General features: G+C 41.3%; 1 protein-coding gene across 1 annotated transcript; it reads right to left on the reverse strand.

The window, feature by feature from the left end:
* Positions 1 to 1653: 1653 nt before the first annotated feature.
* Positions 1654 to 23480, reverse strand: afg1lb (AFG1 like ATPase b). The gene is made up of 13 exons (XM_028397971.1): positions 23366 to 23480; positions 22868 to 23169; positions 20086 to 20146; positions 19892 to 19993; positions 19510 to 19637; positions 16014 to 16113; positions 12978 to 13036; positions 6037 to 6119; positions 5272 to 5342; positions 4590 to 4690; positions 3699 to 3839; positions 2866 to 2973; positions 1654 to 2583 (listed from the first exon to the last, which is right to left on the reverse strand). Exons 1-13 carry the CDS (start codon positions 23478 to 23480, stop codon positions 2437 to 2439), a joined length of 1518 nt encoding a protein of 505 aa, XP_028253772.1. The 3' UTR covers positions 1654 to 2436.
* Positions 23481 to 23820: the final 340 nt, after the last annotated feature.

A 23820-nucleotide genomic window follows, 5' to 3' on the forward strand; every position in this document is an offset into this window, starting at 1 on the left:
TGTTTTGTTTTATTGTGGGCTACACTTTTGCTTATTAGCTTATTGTCTTTTTATGTCATTTCTTAAGCATGTGCAGTTCATTCATTTATTTAAGCTTCCAATCTGCAGCCTCTTTATGTCTGTATTCACAATCATCAAGCTGAAAGACAGACTTAAAAAACAAAAGGATGAATATCATCGTTAGACTGTGCACACTGACACACATTTAACAAGGCAGCTCATTTACAGCAGCACCCTGGAGTCTTTACTGTACAGGATTACAGCAGGCAGAGTGTGTACTGTGGCTCTACACATACACACATTGTTTGATTTTTTTTTGTTCCCTTCACATCAAAGAGAATACCTGATGCAGCAGTTTAGCTCCTGCAGAGAGCTATAGAGTTAACTGCTGGCTGCATGTACAGAGGGAGGTCAGGGTGTCTAAGCTTCTGTCTGCATGCAGAAAAAGCATCATGTTGGCAGCGAGCACTTATGTCAGACTGAGTTGAGATTTTCTTGTCTTTATATGTTTTTTTTTTTTTTTTTTTGTCGGGCTGGATTGAGTGGTTGTTACATAAACATTGTATGGTTTCATTTGGATTGGCTGTTTGTGCAGTTGGTGCTCATACAGCATGGAATTAGGGTTTCTTTCTGATTAACTGATGAACAGTGTTTTTAGATTCTTTTAAATGTTCACATCAAAACACAGTTTTCAGGATTACAAATAAGTCTGGGTCCTATATATGTTTAACACTGGGCACTGAAGATAATTGTGTTCTTTAAATCTGCTGCAGGATGTCTCAGCTTCATATCTACCCACTCATTTTAAAGGCCATTTTATTGCACAAGGACACACTCCTTTACTTCATTTCTACTCAGGAGACACACTAAACAATGACCTATGACCTCACCCAGCTCAGAGCCATTCAGTCCAAGGTTGTACAGTGTGATCAACTGAAAACATAACTTTTGTTTGACATGTATCTATTAAACATGCTGTTACTGCAGCTGTCATGTGTGTTGTTTATGTGTAATGGTGCTCAAGTGCTAAGATGTGTTACAGAAACAAAACTGAGTTGTGTCAAAGTTTCCCTCTGTCAGCATGGGGTGTCAGAACTGTGCTGAGACAATGGAGATGACGACCACTCCTCTAAGCCACCGTGAATCATCCAATTAAGACAATCACAAAGCACGGTGGCCATCTCTGTTTGTGTCTGATGTTTGCCCCCAAATGGCGTAATGCTGTGATTGGATTAGAGGCCTCGGGACAGGCCGTGATTGATTTTTTTTTAATTGAAAGTTATGTTAGGGCTGTCCAGTTATTAGATTCATACACTTCTACTGTCTGAAACTGTAAAACTATGTATATGGCAGATACTATAGTAGTCGTCTATCCAAGCTGGTCCAGGCTGGAGTGGTGCACTAAGATGACCTCATCCTCAGATGGACAATAATAAACCTTGAGCATTTTGTTGCCCTCTGCTGCCACCTACAGGCCTACAACAGAGACTTACAAACCACTGCAGCCAGTAGAAAGATATATTTACCCTTTAATTGCTCCTAAAATATAGTGATAAGGAGATAGTAAACCAAAAGTATTTAATGAGTTTTGCTAAGATGGTAAATTATCATTTAATGACACAAAACCACCTAAGCACTTAAGTGAGGCGATTACTTTACTGCAAAATATATAGACCTATTCAAATGTTCTAAAATAACATATTATTACATTTAACAACATTTCATAGAAATAAATATGGGAAAAAATGAAAATGAAAAAATGTATTGCTTTTGAAGAAACTATCAACAAAATTGAGCCCTTTAGCACATAAAATATCTTCCTTTTAGCATTTAAATGGTGTATTAAGTTTTATTGTCCATTTGCATACCACTGCTCACCACTGAGGCTTACTTAATGCAGGGTTTAGGAGTGGTGTGAAAGCTTTTGTCTTAACAATTGTGTTGTATTCAAATATAGCAGATTAATAATAGTACCAAAAACTATGGTTTAAACTTGTGGCAAATAATTCCTCTACCAATATAAACCTCTTTTACTGAGACCTGACACTGTCGTAATTGGAGCTTCGATCAAAAGGTTACATTCATTGATATCAATCCACATAGGATTGATATCAATCATTTAAATTAGGGACAGCACACAGAGCAAACACAGCTTCAGAATATTTCACGTCCTCCCACTAGAGGGCAGTATCTAACTACAGTGAGGAACATTTGGTCCTCTTTATGTGAAGGGAACACCTGTGTGTCTTGTAGTTCACACATGTTGGAGGCCGTTTCATTTCCCTTTAAATAAATAGTCCACAAGGGGGAGAGAGCACACCTAGCATGTACTATGAGGAGACAACTGCTCGTTTTTTGCCTGTATTTTCTATGTAATTAAAAAAAAAGATGTTTGTCTTGGAGGTAGATAATTGTCATAGCAGTTGGTCACAGTTGTTAGGTGTTTTTGTGTTTCTTCCTGTAACTGCGGTCTCCCTCCACCCAGTATGACTCAGTCTGCATCTCCATCAGTCTGGAGACAGTCCTCTGGAAGGCAAAGATCTCCTCCTCGGCTGTGAATAGAGTGAGCTGCTGTGCTGCCTCCTGAAAAGAGGAGACCAGAGTTAGCATTACACACTGTGCATTACCCCAAATCTAAACAGACGTAGATACAGACTAGAGGAGAGAGATAAGCAGGCTTGTGATCCAATGGTTGTCTATTAATCTCCCTGTGAGAGATGCCTGTGCAACTATGCTAAGTGAGAATAAGACATTTCGGGATAAGACAACACACACCTACTCAGTTTTAACGCCACCATAGTGACTCATGTTGCTATATGGGTGACATCTGATATAAAATGCTCAATAACAAGGATGAGATCATACCCCACTGAGGCCCAGGTCATCCAGCAGCTGTCGGTCCCTCTCGTCATCCCCGCCACTGTGGACGAACAGCCGGTCCAACGGAGCCGCCGCCAGCAGCACCACTCTCACCTGAGACAAGAAAGGGTTTAGGCCATAGACCAAAGGATAGCAGAAAAGACAGAAAACCAACATTCGCAATCCTCCCTGAAGCTGCTGATTTCATTCATCACCCTGCTAGTAGAAGGCAGCAAGATTACTCCTGGAGCCAACAACCCACTTGTGAGATGTGCAGATGTCTTCTCCCTAGCAGGCTGGATGTAGCAGGTGCACAAGGCCATTACCAGTCCCCAAAATCAAGAGATTGTTGGCAAGGAGCATGAGGTACATGAGCCGAGCTTGGCTAAAGAGAAGCTCCACTTTACTGCTCCGAGGCCACCAATTAAAAAAAACCGGAAAGGCATGGATGTGACGATGGCAGAGTGTAAATCATACAAAGAAGGGTTGCCCTTGCATGCTCCATCCACCAACGCTAACATCCAACATCCAGCACAGCTTCCCATGGTGCAGGACTACACTGACTTTGATGCACTACACAGATGGCATGGCCAGGTACTGAGGAGGAAAACAACAACCATCTCACAGCATTTGATCCAGTTCATCAGGCCTGAAAACATGAGGGTTGCACTCTCATCCGACTGCTCTTCTTATTGAGCTCAGTGTTATTTTAGGAAATATTCTGGCTCATATTTGTGTGGCATGAAATACAAGGAAGGAACATCATTGACAGGGGTTAAAAGATAAGGAAGCACAAATAAAGACAGAAAATAACATTTTGTGGTTTTTCAGCCAAATACCTTTTTTTCATAGAAGTTGTCTATGAGGGTGGTGAAACGTCTGGCCTTGTCCTTCAAACTCAGCGTCAGAACGGGAATATGGCGGATAAATACAGTGTCAAAGAGCCGTGCGATCTCCAGGTAATCACTGGCACCCAGAGGCTGGAAGACAACGAAGTGGGTTACATGCTGAAACAAAGTCTGCCCTTAGCTTCCACGACAACAGCACACATGCACACACACACAGAGGGAGTTTTACATGGCCTAAAAACATGACAATTGCACAATGAGAGCACCTTTCGATGCAATTTTAGTCTTTGTCCTTGGTACTCTGCCATTCTGTTCAATTGCTCTCAACATTAATGAGGACATGCCAATGTATGTCAGAGGAAGCCTTGAAGCTCAGATGCCTTCTAAAACTCACCACTGTCCACAGAGGACTCAACTAATCATTAAACTTTCAATAGACTGCTTTTTGACATTGAGGAGAAAAACGACCAAGATGGAGGCCAAAGGCTTGGGCAATACACACACAGATCAGGGAAACACAGAATAAAGGTAATAAAGAGGCAAGAGAGGAGCTTTGAATTTGAACAGTTTTGATTAGAGGGGTGTTGGATTTTGAGTATGTGAGAGTCAAACTGAGAGTAGGGCAGTGTCTGTGGTTTGACTTTGACAAAACATCTTCGCCATGAAGTTGTTAAAAAAGAGGGAAAAAAACTCAATAACCTCTGCATATAAAAAAAATCTGAAAACTGTGTTAAGTTTGATATAATTGTCACTTTGTCTAGCACTTTGTAAACACTTCATATCCTATACAGCTAAAAGAAGATAATTATTATTCCACAACATATCTTTTAAATGCAGAATATGCCTACAATTAAGAAAGGAAATGATATGAACACTACTCACTCTACCACACAGCTCATCAAAACTACAGTCAGCGATGGAGCCACAGGTCCTTTCCAGAGTCACATCTCTGCCCAGCACGCTGAGCACCTGAGGACCTGTAACTATGGAAACACACAAACAATATAAATGATTCTCATACTGAACAGTTGTTATCCTCATAGCTGAATCTTTATATTAAGCATCCAATGAGGGACTGTACATACACTAGAAATGTACTCGTTGCTTTGCTGTGCTTCTCTTTAAATATTACCATACATTACGGCACCTAGATGCTTGAAGTTTGCAATTTGAAGTGCATTAACATAAAATACAAATGCAATTGATGCAATGCAATGTAGACAGCAACAGATGTAGTTAGATAAACTCTGGAGCTACTGCTGACTGATTGAGTGGGCAAGAGCTCATCTCCTTCACATGTGTGGCCAATTACAGCCCACCAGCTTCCTTGTAAGCATCTGTTGTTTCTCACTTCTGTTTTGGCTTGCGCATTTGAATTTCTTATTCGTTAATCTGCTAGTGTCTTGAGCTAATAGCTAGCTCATCTGGTAACAAAATCCTTGGCAGTGCTGATGTCGAATTACAGGTTAGTTTTGAGCTGACCAATCTGAGAAAATAATATGGTGTTTTGTGAGAGGAGCAGTCTTTACAATAACACAAAATTAAAAGAAATGTTCTTCCTTACCACTCTTCTGTCTTATCGCCAGCTCCTCAAACAGTGCATCCATGAGGGCCTCTGCAGCAGGCTCCCCCGTGCTGCACAGCACACACACATACAGGCAGCAAAACAGAGAAGAAATAATAGGATATGAAATTAATAATGCTGAAGTGGCCACATCAAACGGTGGCAGCAAGGAGGGCATAGGAGGGGGTACTTAGCTTTTCACTCCATCAGTAAAAAACAGGATGTTAGACTCTAAACACAAGCATTAGCCTGTGAATGGACGTCAAAATGAGATGGTGAAGTGTGTGTTTGTGCCTCCGTGTGTGCTTGTGTTTTAACTCCAGGTAAAAGGGTGTGATGCGCTCTATTTACATACAGTGAAAGGACGAAAGCACTTGTTTGTCCGTGTGTGCATGTGTTCCTAACAGCGTATACGTAATGAGGAAAATAGAAAACTAGCTTTTAAAGCTCTGCCATTTTCTCATATTCTATTGATTCCTCTTTCATTCTTTTCATGGATCTCTCAAGGTAATGCAGGTCTTTATAAAACTCCCTGCCTGCTTCTCCCCATTTATTCATCTGGTTGCCTTCTCTTTCTGCCCTATAAAAAAAAATCAAACTACATGATGTGCACAAACATTTCTTGAAGGTGTATGTGTGTGTGTGTGAATGCTTGTGTTTATGTTGCTCTTCCTGGTTAATGTTCTAAAACCACTGTAAGACCCCCAAGACCCCTTTAACTTAGCTGGGCTGAATGAACATGCATGAAAGGTGTGTGCGTCTCACAGGTAGTAGAGTTTCCCTGCTGCAGGCTTGTCCAGCGTCCTGTAGTCAATCCCAGAGTTGAGGCAGATGGTGTGACAGTATTCCTATACACATGCGTGGACACACACACAAACACACACAAACATACATAAAGGGACCATTGTTTGTGGAGAAATGCACCACTAACTCTGTGCCTATGTTTGTAGCATAAAGGTGACTTAATTTAAAATCCTGATATTAAAACATTGGCCAAATGAAGATAAGCTTAAGACTAATGAATAATATGATAAGATGACAACATAAATTAAATAAAAATGTCTTTTTCATTTTCAAAACTACTGACCAGTGGGTCAAACACACTAAACAACACTTTTAGGCTTCTCCTATGTTGTCCACAAATCTGCACATTCTTTTCCTTATATGCAGTGCATTTACCTCTTTTGGGCTCCATACATCGTTCCCTAGTAATGATGTTATGGCTTAAAACTGTTCAAACATAAAGTATACTGTCATTTTCATGATAAATAATGTCAGAACACTGCTGGGCAAACAGTAGTTTTTGACCAACTGTTGCTCAAATAAGCCAATGTAGTGCATTTGTGAGGGGCAATTTCCATTTGTGGGAACCAGTGTTGTGCTTTTGACTCTTGATATTAGAAATAAACTCTAATATGTGTGTGTTCACTTTACACCTGATGTATTTTTTAGTGCCCGTCAGCTCAGTGACAAGGGGAGCTTTGCATCAGTGCTTCCTTCTCTCTACAAATCATAAAAGGAGCAAATAAAGACCGAACAAACTGACAGGGCAACACAGAAGGCAGCAGGCATCTTACGATCCTCTGACAGTTCTGAGATTTTGTGTCACATCTTTGTGGTTTACTGAGCCCGTCTATTGTGTTGCAGCTATTCAAGTGTTAGCACAGGGGTGAACCTGTGATGCAGAGTTCAAACTTTTCCAGATAGTGTAAAACGTCAACAGGATTCATGTCAGGGAGTACAGCACAAACTATAATCATCATCTCCACTATTCTATCAAAGAAAGGAGAGGAATTGCATATCATCTCATCCAAGCCGTCACCAGCTGACTGAGTATTCAGCGACAGCTCCAGTAAATTATGAAATCAGTGAATTTCTGCCACTGGCCTCCTTAAGCTGCAGGATAATTAGTAATCATCACAAAGCAAGGGGACGGAAATACTCTATTCTTCTCTGCTGTCAACTTTTTATCTCCGTGTCCGCTCACACAAACGGAGTTCCCACTCTGAGCCAATTGGCTGAATCAGGCTTAATAACAACCTGACAAACTCGCCCTCCCCCACGCACAAAAGGGAGGTGTCATTTCATCAACCTACTGTGACCCCACCAACGGGTAAATAGTCCCTCCAAAAAGAAAAAAAGGAAAGAAAAAAAAAAAACTTGTCAGTATTGCCGCCACATCATTAGAATCTCAGTTTGTCCTTTCTCCTGCCATCTTTCTACTCCCTCCCTCCATGAGCCGCCTCTATATACGGCAAAGACGGCTGATGCAGTCCTTGACGGAGAAGCAAGGTACAAATAAGAGAGAGGGGAAAGAAGGAGGAATGGAAACACAATCAGTGATGATGATTCCATTGGTTATTTATAATCAGATGAGGCTGAGGCCTTGCGGGTCATTACTTGATTATCCATCTTGAGGGGATTGTCAAGTTCTTACTCCTCCAAGATTTCATCCGCCTACACATTGTGTAGCCCCCCCACCCCCACCCCCCTCACTGCCTCCGCCACACTCCTCTCCAATCCTAGTCAGTCTACTTTGCAACTTTTGCAACTTTCAGTCTCAGAGTGTCCTTTTAGTTTAATCTGCAAAGCAGCTGCACAACATGCTGGATGCAGTTTTCTGGATTTATGTTTGTGTTGAGTAACAAGCTCATCAGTGTTATGATATAAATTAAATGTTGCAACCGAGTTGAGAACTTAATCTTTTTTTTTCTTTGTTTAGACACTTTATGGTCTTAATTTTAATCACGAACTCAGTCTGGAGGTCTGAGTTTTATATTATTTTGTTAACTAAAAACTAGATTAATTATTGAAAAGGTCATTTTTAAAATCATAATACGGCTTAATTAATAAGATACTGATTGTTGCAGCCACCTTAAGCCAGGCCTCAATCTTTGGGTGGTGTTCCTCTGGAGTACAAACTGGACAAATGTGTCAAGCAGCATGGAGGCAGCACAACTGCAAATTAAGAGTTTCACTAGTTGCACGGTCGCATTCACCAACTCAGACACAAGAGGGGACTGACACAAGAGAGACAGAGATGACAGACATGAGAAGCAGGCACTCTTTAGAGGAAAGTCATCCAAACACATGTAGCTCCAATCATGTCATTGTCCGAGCTGTCCACTCCTCTCTCTGGACAGCCGTTTAGCATAAAAACAGAGTGGCTTTTTTTTTTTTTTTGCCTCTACTCCCCTCTGCGCCCGCTCCCTCCACGACATATCTTTCTCTATCCTTTACTCCTCAAAAAGTTGCTTTTGAGTTTTTCAAAGAGCGCGGTGCCATTGAGCTGCAACAAAAGCCAAGGATAGCTGACTATTGGGCCCTGATGAGGTCCACTCCCTCATTACCCAGCAGCAGAAAACATTTGATGCTTTTTTTGTTTGGCCTGGAGAATTGACCAGGCCTCAAAGAAATGCAGGGTGGGAAGACTGAAAAAGAGATGGAGGGAGGGGGAGAGAGTGGGGAGGAGGGGAAAGGTTGTCGTTCATTCAACCATGTGTGTCTTACAGCCCTGTGTGGGCGACAGAAGAAAAGTGGGAGGGGGCAGGGATAGAGGGGTCGAGAGAAAGAGAGAGAGACAGAGAGAGAGAGAGAAAGCTTAAAACACTGCCTTTATGCTGGCAAGTTCTGGACGACTCTTCTGACATCAAAGTGTTTTCACTAACTGGGGAGAGCTGTGTGTGTGAGCGAGCGAGCTGGGGGTGTATCTGGTGATTTTATTCATTCTTGGGTAGTCGGGGGGTACGTGACAATGTGAACACCCTAATTACACCTAATGATCTATTCCCTTAAAGTGTGACCGCCTTGGGCCAGCGGTGGATTGTTCTGCAGGGTCGTTCTCACAGCCTCCCCCTGCCTCGGCTGCTCCTCTTGGGGAAACATCCTTTAAGTTGGAGGCCCCACGTTTTGTGATGCAGGACCCCACTGGACCTCCCATCCTCAACCCCTTTTACTTTTTTTTTTTTTTTTTTTGGGCCAAAAAAACGGAACCGAACCAAAACTCCGACCCGGTTGCACTGCATACACCTGGCCAACAGAGGCACCAACACAAAGAGTCACAGGAAATAGGAACAAGTGACGTGTGGTGAAAATTCGGCACAGGGTCAAAACATATTCTAACCTACAATAGCTCATATCAAGATATAGATAAGATAGAGAAGTCAAAACAGAGCTCTATTAGTTTGAGAGTATGCACATCTTTGGCATGCATGATGAATGTATGTCTGAAGTAATAGAAGTAGACCCACAATTTCAATGTTAAGAGAATCAATACAAAAAGAAGACGTCTCAATTAAATCATGCTGTGGACACATACATCTGCACTCTCAGCTTCTCTGCTGCTCTCACACCACACTGCAACAAAATCTTTGAACGATTAAAAGTGGCCTTGTTTGATTTAGCATGTAATTAGCAGAGAATAATCAAAAGAAATAATGTTTAGGAAATCCCATAATAATTAATAATAAATGAGATCAAACATCATGGTGCATTAACTGCTATTATGGGTATTGATCAGGCATTATAGCCCTCATTATAGCTAAGAGTAGCCACAAAATGGCAGCACAATAATATCAAAACTTTTCATTATTAGCTTTTTAAGGTTGTAATGTACTTTTGAATTTGTGCATTTTGTGTAGCAAATTCCCTGTTTGTGCTACAGCAAGATAACAATCTGCACATCATTACAGTTTGAGTGACAGAGTCAGAGGTCTGCATTACAAATGAATACATACAGCACAGCTCAGTATAAAACATCTGTGTGTGCATGCTCCATCATACACACATGAAACGCAGCTGGGCAAACTGAGTCAAGGTAATTGGATTCATTTTAAATTCGATAAAAATTAAATGCCAGAATTTATTCCCGATGTTCAAAAAGAGAAAAATGTTCTGATATATTAATCGCTCAGGTTCCATCAAAGGGAGAGACAGTGATAAAAAAGAACTGAGCTTTGCCCTCGAGGCTTTACAGTAAATGGAGCTGCCCTGCCATTAAATGTTTTGGAAGACAATGAGTGTCATCAAATATCAAAATCTATTTGATTTAAACTGGCAGGCTTCCGGCTCTTCACACACAGTCCTTCTTACCAAGGTCTCCACTGGAGGACCACATCCCTCCCGTTCCTCAATTTTTCTTTCTCATTCTGTCTTTATTTATATATTTCTCCTCCTCTCATCACTAACTGCACATAGTAATTATTAACAATGACACAATAAAAGAGAAGGAGAGCAAATCAAAAGAAGGGTTAGAAACAGCAGGAAACCCAGAGATACTCAAAGTTGCCTCAGGGTTGTTGTCATGTTTTCCTCTGCAGCATTATGCGCAACTGCAATCGAACAAGCGGAGGGAAAATAAAGTCACTATTCTGCTACCAAAATACAGTGACCTGACCTTGGGTGAGTTATGCCAGTGAGCAGAACAGTACAGTGATAGAATAAAGAGCGGGGATGGAGGGGTGGAAAGAGAGGAAGAGCGATGAAAAGTGGAGTGGAGAGGGAGGACACTTTGTGAGGGAGAAAAAGTGTCTTAGTTACAATACTGGTCCATTAAAAAAAGCCCTAAAACCCTGTATTTTAGAGAACTCCCGGCCCTGCCGTGGCTGTAAAGGAACAGAAACCTGAATACATTCGCCACAGAGATCTCAAAAAACGACAAGAAATTACAAATGACTGACTGAATGAAAAAAACTAGTACACAAACAAATAGTAAAAGACAGTTCAAGATGCTTCACAACTGGCTCTACTCAAAACATCGCGCTTGATCTATGGAGTTCTTATCTTTAAGATGAGGGGAACCGGATGACTGTGAAGGATGGAGCGCTCCAGAAAGAGGGTCCCAACTAATCAGAAGTCAATAGTTAAATAAAGACATCAACTCAAGCAGACAGAGGTTGTGGATTAACTCCTACCAGCCCAGGTGATAAGGCAGAGAGGTCAGAGGCTATTTTTACATCCTAACTCCCTCTTTCTGTCCTGCGTTCGCTATAGAAACCTGCTCCGGCACACACATCCAGGAGAGATCGGCATCACATTCCTGCAAGCATTAATTCAATCTATTAAGGGTCAGCTAGTTAGCAGTGTGACCCCCGCTAAAGCATGCTTTAACATTACAGAGCAGGCCGCTATAGAGAACCCCCCCCCAAAAAAAAAAAAAAAAAAAAAAAAAAACTCGACCCCAAAAAACCAGATGGCTTCACAAAGGAGAACATGGAACCCTGAAAGAGAGGAGCTAGTATGGGGCAGGGCGGGACAACAGGCATTCAGAACCATGATGAGGGTGGATTAGAGAGGGCAAGGGTGCTGCTGGGGTATAGTGGGTCAGGAGCAGGGTGACTCCAAAACTTTGCCAGTTGGAGTGCATTTGTATATGTGTGTTAGCGGTTGCTTGACGAGCCTGAAACTGTGGTCTGTGGTGTGGAAATGGCAAATCAACCTGTTTCATTGTGTATGCAGCTATATAATCTAGCAAAATACTAATTATGATGTCTAAAATATAACCAGTGAGGAGTGTAGAAATATCCAAAGATGACTGCCTCAGAGTGGTGACATGGTTTTCGCACATTTTATACACTTATTGTAAGTAAATGTATCAGTTTCCAACATTTTAGCACATCTTGTGTGTTTATGCACAACAATATCAATGATATTTTGGTTTTGTAGTGTTTATTAATCTATTATATGTTTTAGTATACTAGTGAGGCTCTTAATGTTGTATACAGATGTATTAATAATAAATAATTCAAAAGCTGTTTTATTCACCAAGCCATAAAATTCAAGTAGCAGTATGAGTGGCAATTTTTAGTAATCTACTCACAAGAGAGCATTTATCTGCTACTTCATACTGTGAGTGTAAAAAATATCTCCATTCAAATTGCAGGCCATAATAATACACTGTAAGTCACTAATGAGGTCAACCAAGGCCATTAAGGTAACTATATTGGCCTTAAATTGTGAAATGTTGATGGCCACTTGTCACACCTCATTTTGATTAAATGAAGCTGGAATGTTGTAAGCACAGTGTTGTTCCTGATGCTCAGTGTACCTCATGCCTCTTGTCGTGTTTTTTTTCTTCCTAATAGTGGACAACAACGTTCGCTCTTATTATTATACAGAATACCAATAAAAGGCACAAGAATGCCGCCCTCCTCTGTTGCAAAATGCATGACAACAAATTATTATGCAATTATTTATGATCATGATCACTCCAAACACATCAATGATCATCTGAGATGCAGGCAGGATAATGGTGCTACCTGCTTACAATTGCAAAGCAGATTTTTCGCTAGAAATGCTAACTGCAACATCACTCCTCTCCTCTCCTCCACCCCCTACTTTTGAAATGCAAGCAGTGTGGGTCAGTCACACAGCTCGTGCACCCATCTCCCTTTCACGTTACCTGTACCCACTCATGCTCTTTCCATCTCTCCGTACCTTTCTGTCTCTCTCCCTCAGTAAGTCTTTCAGTGTGCCCTGGTATGATCAAAGAAGGCTTTGTGACACTGTGCGAAGCATCCAGGAAGCAGAAAACATCAAACCACTAAAGAGCAACTTGCAAAAAGACAGACACAGAAACACAGAGGGAAAGAGGTGCACATGCAAGTGTGTGTATGTGTGGTCTGTGTGTGTGTGTGTGTTTGTGTGTGTGTGAGACAAACAAATGAATAAATTAACAAGACAAGAGAGAGGGATGACTTTGTCTCTACCTTCAGCATGTCGATGAAAGGTAGGAAGGTGTCCCTCTGAAGTCCGTTTTTGTACAGATCTGAAAGAGGAGGGGAGGGCCTGTATTAGAGCTGCTGTTTAGCCTCCTAATAATGTCATTCCCCCGCCACAGATTGGCAGATAAAGTGGCTATTGATGAACTGAAGGATGGGTGGGGAGGCATGACAAAAGGACTGGGACCAGGGGAGAAAAATGGATTTCTCTACCGGCAGCGGCAGCAACATAAAATTCATTACATTCCCAAACAATGGTGGCGAGAGAAAGGACTGTCGCCTTTTCAGCACGGACAATGTCCACAGCAGCTCGCTGAATAGAGGTTTCAATTAGCTCGGCTGGAACAAATTACATCTGAAGTAGCATCCCTGATAGACAGATAAAACAGATAGGGATTCACACACAAACAGGGACAAAGACACACACACACACACACACACAGTGAGGTTTAAAGCTCTCTCCAGCTGCAAATGCAAACAAGTGGCTGTTGGTTGATGTTTGTGCTTCAGTTTGGTACAGTGGGACCTGACACACAAATAACCCTCGTTTGATAACTCCTTTAATGAAGCACGCTGTGTAGGAGACAATGACTGCTACAAAGGTTAAAAGAATACAGATCAATATTTTGGGAGTTATTTACGGGGCAGTACATTTGATAACTCAGGATGATATAATATGATGCATAAATAGCAGAACTAAAGGTTCAATTTAAAGCTTTCTGTAATTTCTTTTGCATGCTCTTAGCATTTCTACAGCACAGAGACCATCCAACAACCAACCTGCATTATAAGGCGAAGCTACATAACCTCTGCTTGCTCATGTAGGCATACTAGACACTACATTGACTAACTATGTCATGATGGTATAGTCGGATGCTAAGTGGTTAGCATTTTAAAAAGTAGCAAGTAAGGGTCATTGGTGTTATTTTTTATACATCTTGTTATTCAACTCTCAGCCTGAGACCAAATAAGTACTTATCTATGCTTAAGTACTTCCCTATACTTTACTATGCTACTACACTTGAAGTATTTATATGTCTTTGTCCCACTGTAGTGCATGTTTAATGTCTGTAAATGGAGGCAACCACTGCTCTCGTCAATGAAAATCATCACCCGCACTTATTTGAATAAATCTTACATAGACTTAATGCCATTAATGTGCAGCTACAATGAGGCTGTTCTACTCCAAGGAATTAAAAAGAACTACCATTTATCCCCCTAAACCTCTCCAATCACATTAAACTCTATCAGTATTCGAAAACAACACTAAATTCTCACTCCAAATACATCTAATGCTTTTTTGATACCAGCATCTCCACATCAATACAGATGCAAAATGTATGCCTTTCATGTTCAGTTGTCTCGTATGGCTTTCAGTGTTCCATTAATCCTGTAATTAATACCAAGTAGGCACTCTATCAAGTTTGCGTGGTTTTATTGCTTTGTTCTTAATAGCTGGTAAATATCAGAGATTCACATCTTTGTCTACGAGAGCCATCTTGCTGCCATCCACTTCGTACCCACTCAAAGCTTTGAGACATCAACATCTTTCCTCTGAGGAAGTAGGACGTCGAAAAGAGGCACATCGCGCATTTATCTCCACCTTGATCACTGTCTTTGCTAATTCTTTGTCCTTCCTGGCCCTGCTGGCAGTAAATGCAACATCAAAGCCTGTTTTAAAGACAGTGTCACGTCTATAAAGGTTAGAGGTACAGCAACTGATCCTCCCCTTTTCCCTCTGCTTAATTGCAGTAGACAGGAAGAAGTCGGTTCAGTTCCTTAAAGCTTAATTGATTCTTCGAGCCAAACACTTTCTGATAAAATAGGCTGGTAAATGATTTTGGACGTGAGTGAAGTGACAAATGTGTTGTGAGAGGAGAAGGCGTTGTGATGCTCTGTAGTATATACACTTATCATTTTAACAGCAGGAACATAGTGTATAAAGGGCTAAAGAAATCATGGATAATATTTTACTGTATGCTTCTGGCCACTTCAGCCTTGAGCTGAAGTGCCAGTGATTTATTTTATTTATTATTATTTTATTTATATTCAGTATGTTGTATTTGGCCTGCAGTGGCATTTAATTGTCTAGATTACTGTGCTGTGTGTTGCAGAGTTATCAGAGATATCACATTTCTGGCCTCTCTTCAGTATAATGGGGAACATTTTACTTGTGGTGTTAAAAGCTCCAAAAATACACCTGTGAAACTCAAGAGCACCAACTTTTTCCTGAAATTCTGACCTTGTGATTCAAAGAAATCTTCACAATCTGTCCTGAGCAATGTTATAAGGAACTGCCTATCAGATTACAGTAGATTGACTGCCCTTTAATAAGAGTCGGTCAGTACATGCCAATTATTCCCTCAAACAACCCCAAAAGGACTCAAAATCACATGACCAACCAGAACTAATATAACTGAAAAAAACACATGTCCAAGGTTTGCTGTGAAGAAGTTAAATTAGGGCAATCATTACTCGGTGAACAGTCAAAAGAACAACATATATTTTTTTAACATTTTCTTTTAGTGCAGCCTTGGAAAAAAGTTTCTCTGAACATAGCACTGAAAATAAACAGAAACACAGCAAAGTGCTCTTATATAGCATTTACCTGCTTAACCTTCAACAAAGATTTATATGGTTATACAGAAATGTTGGATTGTGTGTCTTGTGAATGGGTAATCAAGTGTGTGAGGTGTTGTAGAAGCTGCAGTAAAAGAAGTGGGTTCATTTTAATACGTCGATATGTGTTCCTGCATCATGTATCACATCTTACCTTAATCAGATAAGGTCTATGCATTTTCCTCCTATGATTGACCATTTTAAAAAACATGCTGCTTGTTTAACATTTCTGCAAAGCACAGTTAGAGAGAGAGAGATCTGATTTTCACTGTGGCTAAAAACTAAAACGTTCTTTTGACACTTGAAGCTTTTAACCAAAAAATTAAAAATAACTCATGAGTGCTACAAGTTTAAGGCTAACAAACAATATTAAAAAAAATAAAAACCACAGTACACTGCTCATACCATCAGGGGGTCTGTTGGAGGTAGCAACCACCACCACTCCGGTTTTAAACAGCGTCTCAAAGAGCTGCTTCAAGATCATGGCATCGGCGATGTCAGTCACCTGTTTGAAAAGCAGAAGAGGGCCACATTCAGCACTGTGTACCTTTTCTTGCCACACACACATGTGTGTGTGTGCCTGGGGTCAAACCATGCCATCAACACTCCATGTTGATTAGTATCATTCAGGTGTGCTCATTCAGTCCTTTTTGTCTGGTCATGGCCATTCACACTTGCACATATCCCCGCACATACACACAGAGACACACACACCTAAAGCACTTGAACTGACTCACAAACGGTCACGAAGCAGCTTTCTGCTGAGGACAAGTAGCTGAGGCAAGGCAGCAGACCTGAGATAATCAACACCGCCAACGTGAGAATGACTAGACACAGGCACAAAAACAAGAGGAAGAAAAGAATAATGAAAACAGAGCAATGTGAATCAGCACTGGGGTCATAATGGCAAGCAAAGCCTGCATCAAAGATGGCCATCTAAAGGTGTGCCTGTGTGTGTGTATGAGCTTCACACAAGGGTATATGAAGTTAGAATAAATAAATCCAATTCAACAGTCTGCTGCCTTTTTCATCTACATCATTTCCATGAGTCCACAATAAACAAAGGTCGATGACAACACTGAAGCAAGGACATTTATGAGTCGCTGGCTGTTAAATGAAGAGCTCTGACCTTTCTATTAGTAATACAGTGCTCTCACTTTTGTTCTTATTCTCTCATCTCTCCCTCTTCCACCTATGTTGTTCTTTTGAACATCCATAAAGGGAGAAATCATGTTACCGTGTGATGCGTGGTAGTCAAAGCAGAGTGTATTTAACATGCCTGATTAGGCGTGATGACCGACTGATGAGAGCTGGGCATGAAAGAAATGAAATTATTTCAGACTTCTTTTATCGCTTCAGTCTTGTGCCAATTGCAGTTTTTTTAATTCAATGAAATACAAATACTAAGAAAAATATCACTAAAAAAATAAGTATCCCAACAAAACATTGCTACAAAAGAGCCCACGTAATACTGCTGAATATGATATTTTTAAGTATTCTTCATTTTAAACCTTTACAGTAGAATGTCTTGAATAAAAACAACTTGAATATTGTCTTGTGTGTGCGTGTGTGTCCCGCCCTCTCCTCTTACCTATTTCTTGTATATAACAGGCACTTCTGATGGCCATACCCACAGCATATGCCTCCTTTCATGCTCTGGAGAGTCTTCTGCTTTTGCATATTAGCCCCACTGCCCTTGCCAATACTTGATTAACATTTGTGTTAAAGCCTTGATTTTGCTAAGGAGAGGTGGCTAAGGGCATCAAATTAGTGTGTGTGTGTGTGTGTGTGTGTGTGTAATGAGAATCAACAGAAAGCCAAGGCTCTATGTCTCTCTAAAGGGCCCCCCCCATTTCCTTCGACCACAGGATTTTATTTTCATTTCAAAAGAATCATTTAAAAATGACCTTTTATACAACATGGATTTGTTTATTCATGTGCCCTCAACATGGGCATAGTATGAGGGGCAATATTGATTGCTGAATGAGTAAGGGGAGAGGGAAAGAGAATGGGTACCCACAGAATGAGAAAAGGTGGAGGGGACCGATGTAGCACTTGTTTAACACAAAAATAATGGTGCAATCTCTGTCAGCCATTGCCGATATTTAAATGAGCATCCAATTACTCAAGCGGCTGTCAGTTTACAGCAAGGCACACGGGTGCCAAATTAAACCTCTTTTGATGTTACACCTCTTTATGTACACAACCTATGAGCAATTTCACAGAGGCTGCACAGTGACTGAGGCCCTGAGACAATGACACTCAAGCGTTTTCTTCTCACTCTTCTTCCTCATCCTCTCTCACTCTCTGCCCATCCTTCCATCTCAGACCTCTCAATGGCAAGTATTCATTAGGGGAGCCGGGTGGGGGTTGTAAAAGGAAGGAGGGGGGGCTACAAATTACTGATAATGGCATGGCGCTAATGAAGAGAATGGAGAAATGTCATTAGCATTTAAGAGGATAAGATCCATCTGACCCGCCGCCGCCAGTCGCTTTCTAGCTCCACTCACTTAAGGAAGCAGGAGAGTGCGACTGATACCCAGAGCCTCATTTGCATGGCTGAGTGGAGGAGGATGCTGATTGGTATAGACCCCCCGCACCCCCAACTCTCTTCCAACCTCGCAACCTCTTGTTTATGCATCACAAACAACGCGCACATGTCTACTTGTTTTCCCCTCCATTCACCGGTAGCAACAGTCGACAAGCAAAAACAGCAAAGCTGGCGACGGCAAACAAAACAAATCAATGAGAATGCACAAACAGCGCCGCAGTTTAAAATGTGAAAGACGGGCAGATGAAAGGAGCTGCTCTTGATCCTCACAGATGCACAGAGAGTGATTAGAGGGAACAACTACACCTTCTGTGACCTTTGACCTGCTGGCATTAACTGTAATGATATCAGTGAGGAGAGCATGATTGTGCTGCTAACAGATGTGTTTGGCAGGCTGATGATGAGCACGGAAACACATCTTTCTTTACCAAACTGAAAGAATACGTAACTACCTCACAGCAGAATAGAAAAGAGCTTCAGTAGTGGCCCTCTCCTCTGACACCGAAAGGTAAAATATTGAGAAATTCTGCATAAACTAATCACTGAATGTGTTCTTCAGTTGTATGAATCCAGCGTGCAAAAACTGTGACTGACGGTCTAAAAGGACCACTATAAGGCATACAGTGAAAATGTCACATGCATTCTGTATTACAGAATACTATATATAGTTTAACTAAGGAGGAAGAACGGTTTATTGGTACTGGAAGTCATTTTACATTTCTGCTATGTTTAAAAGTAACCACTAGGTGTCCCTGTTCCTGCTTTTTATCAGGATCAGAAGCACATGGATGTCTGGACATCAGAGACTCAGGCTGTGATTAAACATTAGCAGTCATCACAGACTTACACTCAGTTCTGAACTCAAACTATATGGAGGGCAGTTTTTTGTGTATTGTCTAGATAGAAAGGTAGAACATAAATGTTTATAACTTTTACGGTTTTTAAGATTACTGGAATACAGTATATGACAAACGTGACGTCGACATTTAGATCCTGTTGCTTTTGGTTGCCTTGGCTTACAAAAGACAGTGTTTTTTTAAAAAAAATTCAATGTGAGCTAGCATTCTGACTGTCTTTTTGCAAAGTTATTTTAATATTTAAACAACTTAAAAATACAGACGTGACTTATGTCTCTCATATTAAAGCTGCACATCCACCTAATGATCTACAGTCATTCAAATTAAGCATTAGAAATTGCAATAATGTATGTATTTATAAGTAAAATGTATACACTCATATAAGTCAAAATATAGTGCAGTATTACACGGTCTCATTGTTCATTAAGGATTTCACAAGCAAGTATTAAGAACAGAGAAACACACAAACAGTGCCTGTAACACACTCACTCACCTGAAACTCATCAAAACACAAGAGGCAGGTCTCACTGCTGATCTCCATGGCAACCGGTGATATGGGGTCATAGGTGAACATTTTCCCTAGCCTTCGTTTTGGCAGGCTTTGTTTCCTCCGATGGATCCCTTTAAGCAGCACACAAACGTCAGGCACATCTTAGAGCACACCTGCATCATCGCCAACCCAAACCCACTGTGACAATACTGAATAAAGCAGTAATTTCACCTGCACGCATAATGGCAGACAATTAGCAGCAGCGCTTCAGGACAAACAGAAAGATAAATATAGGATCGTAGGAAGCGTGCAAGGAGTCAGAAAAACTTCCACAGAGTCATGCAAGCAGTTGGCAGTGCTATGGGAGTGGGAGGATGCTACTAACTTTTATGGATATCCAACATGAAGCCATTGAAGTGGACTCTCTTTTTCTGACTGTTTTTCACAGAGGAGTAAAACAAATCCATTAGCATGGTCTTCCCTGTGCCTGTGAGGGAGAGACATTAAGAAAAAAGGGTGACTATGATACCAGGCCTGAAAGCAGGCAATAATAAAAACATGTTCTACATGTGATCTTACCAACATCTCCATAGATATAGAAGCCTTTGGGTGGTGGCTGTGGTGGTAGAAGCGCTTCGTCCTATGGGGCAAATTGTTGTTTAGGTCTTAACAGCTGCCTATCATCAAAACCAATAATCCACCACAGTTAACGGCAAATTGACAAAATGAAAGCAGTATGGCTGGTGACCTAAATAAACTTCTTTATGTTCATTAACAATATACAGTATGTCTGAATTATCATTTGATAAACAAAGTATGCTAAGGCATTAAGCCACCACTACAGTGTGAGGTTTCACATTCTCCAGACTAGCCCACTGCGGAGGAAGAAGACAAAGGGGATCTAATCAACAAGACAAGCCAGGGTTCCCACGAAAGAAAAGCATCATCAGAGGAACAATGGGGGGATTTGTCAGACAAAACGGAGAGGACTGGATGAGGCTCCATACGAGATGGAGTGGACTTGTCTGTGCAGCCTGTTTAGCGCTGCTAATTGTGATACGGTACTGTTGCACTGAGGTGCTGCTGGAAGTCATTGTGCTGCTTGCCTCCTATTATCAAAAGGTCCTTGCTTCAAAAAATAAGTCTTCTGTGTGACCAAGCTGGGAACACTGAGTAAAGCCAACTATCTCTAAAGACAACCCATGCCTTGTAAACACCCCTATTGGTTTAATCACGATATCTGATCATAAATTAGAGTCCTATTTCATGGTCATTTTTTTATATATATATTTTTATACAGTAGAAAATTGTCCATCGCTGTTACCAGACAGCTTTGGAACTAACTCAGCCGCTTGGACAGAAAGGACTGTGTTCATAAAATTTAATTTAGGTGACTTAGTGCCAGGAGGAGCATTTGACTCTGGTAAATGTCGACAACGGCAGATTAAAACACAAATTAAAAAAACAAGTATCTACACATCCTCTCTCGGCACTCTCCCCACTACACCCCTCTTCTCTCCCCCACCCCACACACACACCAACCAACAGAGCTGGATGTGAAGCAGCAACAAGCTTTTCCTGTCTGCTCTGGCATAACAGTGTGTGACTTCTCCCTGACTTCCCAAGCTGCCCTCTGGCATTGTGGGGTAATTGTCAGTGGTGGCTCGTAGCCATTCTGCTACGGCAGAGTGGAGAAGAACAAGGCTGTCCCTCAGCCACTCTGTCTAGCTGAGCTCTGTAGCCTTGTCTCACCTCCTGGTGAAAGATATAGACTGGCACATGGGTGGAAAGTTCACAAGGCCACTTTGGCTTTTTTACAAAAACATGTTTGAACATGTTTATCTTCAACCAAAGATGCCCTTCTATGGATAGAGCGATTGTGTGATTCTCAGGTATAACTGTCCTTCTGCAGGCCAGGAGGACTCAGTGATGCAGGTCTGACTTGGAGAGGGTGGCTCCCACTAAACAATGGCCCATTGTCAGCCAACCATCCGCAAAACCACGCCACATTGGGTCAATATTAAGTCAAGTGTACTCTCCTCACAGACTTGGTCAGTTAGTGAGGACAATGGCGGCACTTTCACAGAGAGAACAGACACCGAAAGGACAGTGGTATGACCTGATTCAAACTAGCATAATTGCGTAAGTAGTACTCCAGCCAGTGTGTATGTGCATGTGAGAGACAGAGCAAGAAATAAGGTGAAAAAGGAGAGGGGTGGGCTTGGTGGTTGGTGGTGGTGGTGTTGATAGCCTTACACCAAAGTATTTGTCAGAGTCCCGAATCAAAAGCAAAAAGGACAAGAATGGCCCAGACAATGGGGATCCCCTCATTACTGCATGGGGACGGTGAGAGAGTGAGAGGGGTGCCGGGACGGTCCCAGCAGGAGGTCTGCCCTGCTGCCTTCCAAAATCTCTGCCTAACCCTATGTGTCTGTGCCAGCCAAACAACAAAAACACTCCCACCACCAAATAGTAGACAGTCAGCTCCCCTGACCTAAAAACAACCACAGCCCCCCTGCATTATGCCATGCCAAAACTCACATGCACAATAAACTTCCCAGACCCCTACCCTCCCTTTGACCTGAACCACAGGGCCACCATCACTGATACAACTGGAATACAGTGCAGTCGACTCTGTGAAGTCCCTCCATATGTTAGACGTCAGTAAGGCTTTACACCAAATGAGAGTCCAGATGCCACGCTATAGTATATATTCAACAAATCCATGCTGGCTCCAAATACAATAACTCCTTGTTTTTTTTTTTTTAAACTGTTTATGTAACACTAACTTTCTATAAAACATCAAATGGAAGGAAAAACAAGTGTCTGAAGCATGCTGCATGTAAAATTAAACAGAACACAGTGGTTCAGAAGTGTTCAAAGTCTGAACTGCCTGCTTAGTATATAGTCTATGTTATAAAGGGATTATTGAAGAAGTGAATGAGAGAGTACTTTCAGCCATAACACTAGGTTTGAGCTAAGGTCTTAAACCTAAAAAATAATCCAAGTTTCTTTCTCTCCTGCATGAAGCATGACAGCATGAGTAGTTTTTTTTTTTTTACATCCTGCTTCTTGCAGGGGATGAACATCGGCTACATCAGAGCATCATTGAACGTAGCTCTTTGTGTTACATTTACATTTTTTAATCTTACAATCTTGACTTAATTCAGCTCAAAACATCATCTGTTTCCATACCCTCTGAATTAGAAACTGTCATTAATGCTTTTATTTTTCTTTACTGTAACTCCCTCTTTTGTGGCATAAATCAACAGTCACTCTGTCACGCAGCTGTTAACTTTAGACAAGCTGTATCTTTCTCTCTCTTTTTCTCATTTGGAGGCAGCCGACACATCATAATTACCTTTTCACTGGGTTCTCCAGTCTTCTCTTCAGCTGTTGAAATGCAGTGACCTTTGTCATTTTGACTGCTGTTATCATCTTCTGAGTTCAGCCTCGGTGGGTTCAGGTACATACTGTTGCTGTAAGTCATGAGCTTGTCCTGCAGCTGGACCAGCTGCTGCAGGACATGTCTCTGCTGAGCATCTTCTCTCAGTGAACCACACTGAACCAGGCGCTCAAAGTGTCCCACAGTCTCACTGCAAGCTGCTGAGTGTGAGGAACATGATGCTGCGGATGGACTGCATGTCCTCCAGCTACTGTAACCTTGAAAAAACATGACAAGGCGTGTATTTATAAGTGTTATCATTCTATATGTAATGAAAACATGCCTGGAAAAGGCTGGGACGCAGCGTAATGCACAAGTTGTTATATTTATGCTAAGTTAAAAGTAACCAAACGAGTGTTACATACAGTGTAACTGTCACAGCATCGTTACAGTCACCTAAAACACGACACGTACCTTTTCTGCTGCAAATGCAAAACAGAAAACTGATTTTGTTTGGAGTTAAAACACCATCTTTTAGTAAAAACTTCAACGAGCTTCTGACAGTTGTAGTGACAGCGTGAGTCGCCATGCTGTTTCAAAATGCTCAAACTTTATTGAGATTCCTGTTTCACACATAAAGTCCCATGACACAGGGCATGGGAGGGATTTAATTGTCTTCCTTGTCTAGTTTAAAATATACTTCACCAACTATAGCGCACAATACATTTCTGTTAATCGCTCGTTTTTACATTGTTGTTTTTTTTATTAACATTAAACACATGTTGCTAGGTTACGCAGACCTTTCATGTTTTAGGAACCATTTCTATCTATAGTGAACTGTGACTGATCTGAATGATTAAAAAAACAAATACATTTAGTGTACGGTTTAGTCAACAATCCGACGATTATGCCCACAGGCTGGTTGTAAA

Source organism: Parambassis ranga, chromosome 24 (assembly GCF_900634625.1).
Source record: "Parambassis ranga chromosome 24, fParRan2.1, whole genome shotgun sequence".
Classification (NCBI taxonomy): Eukaryota; Metazoa; Chordata; class Actinopteri; family Ambassidae; genus Parambassis; species Parambassis ranga.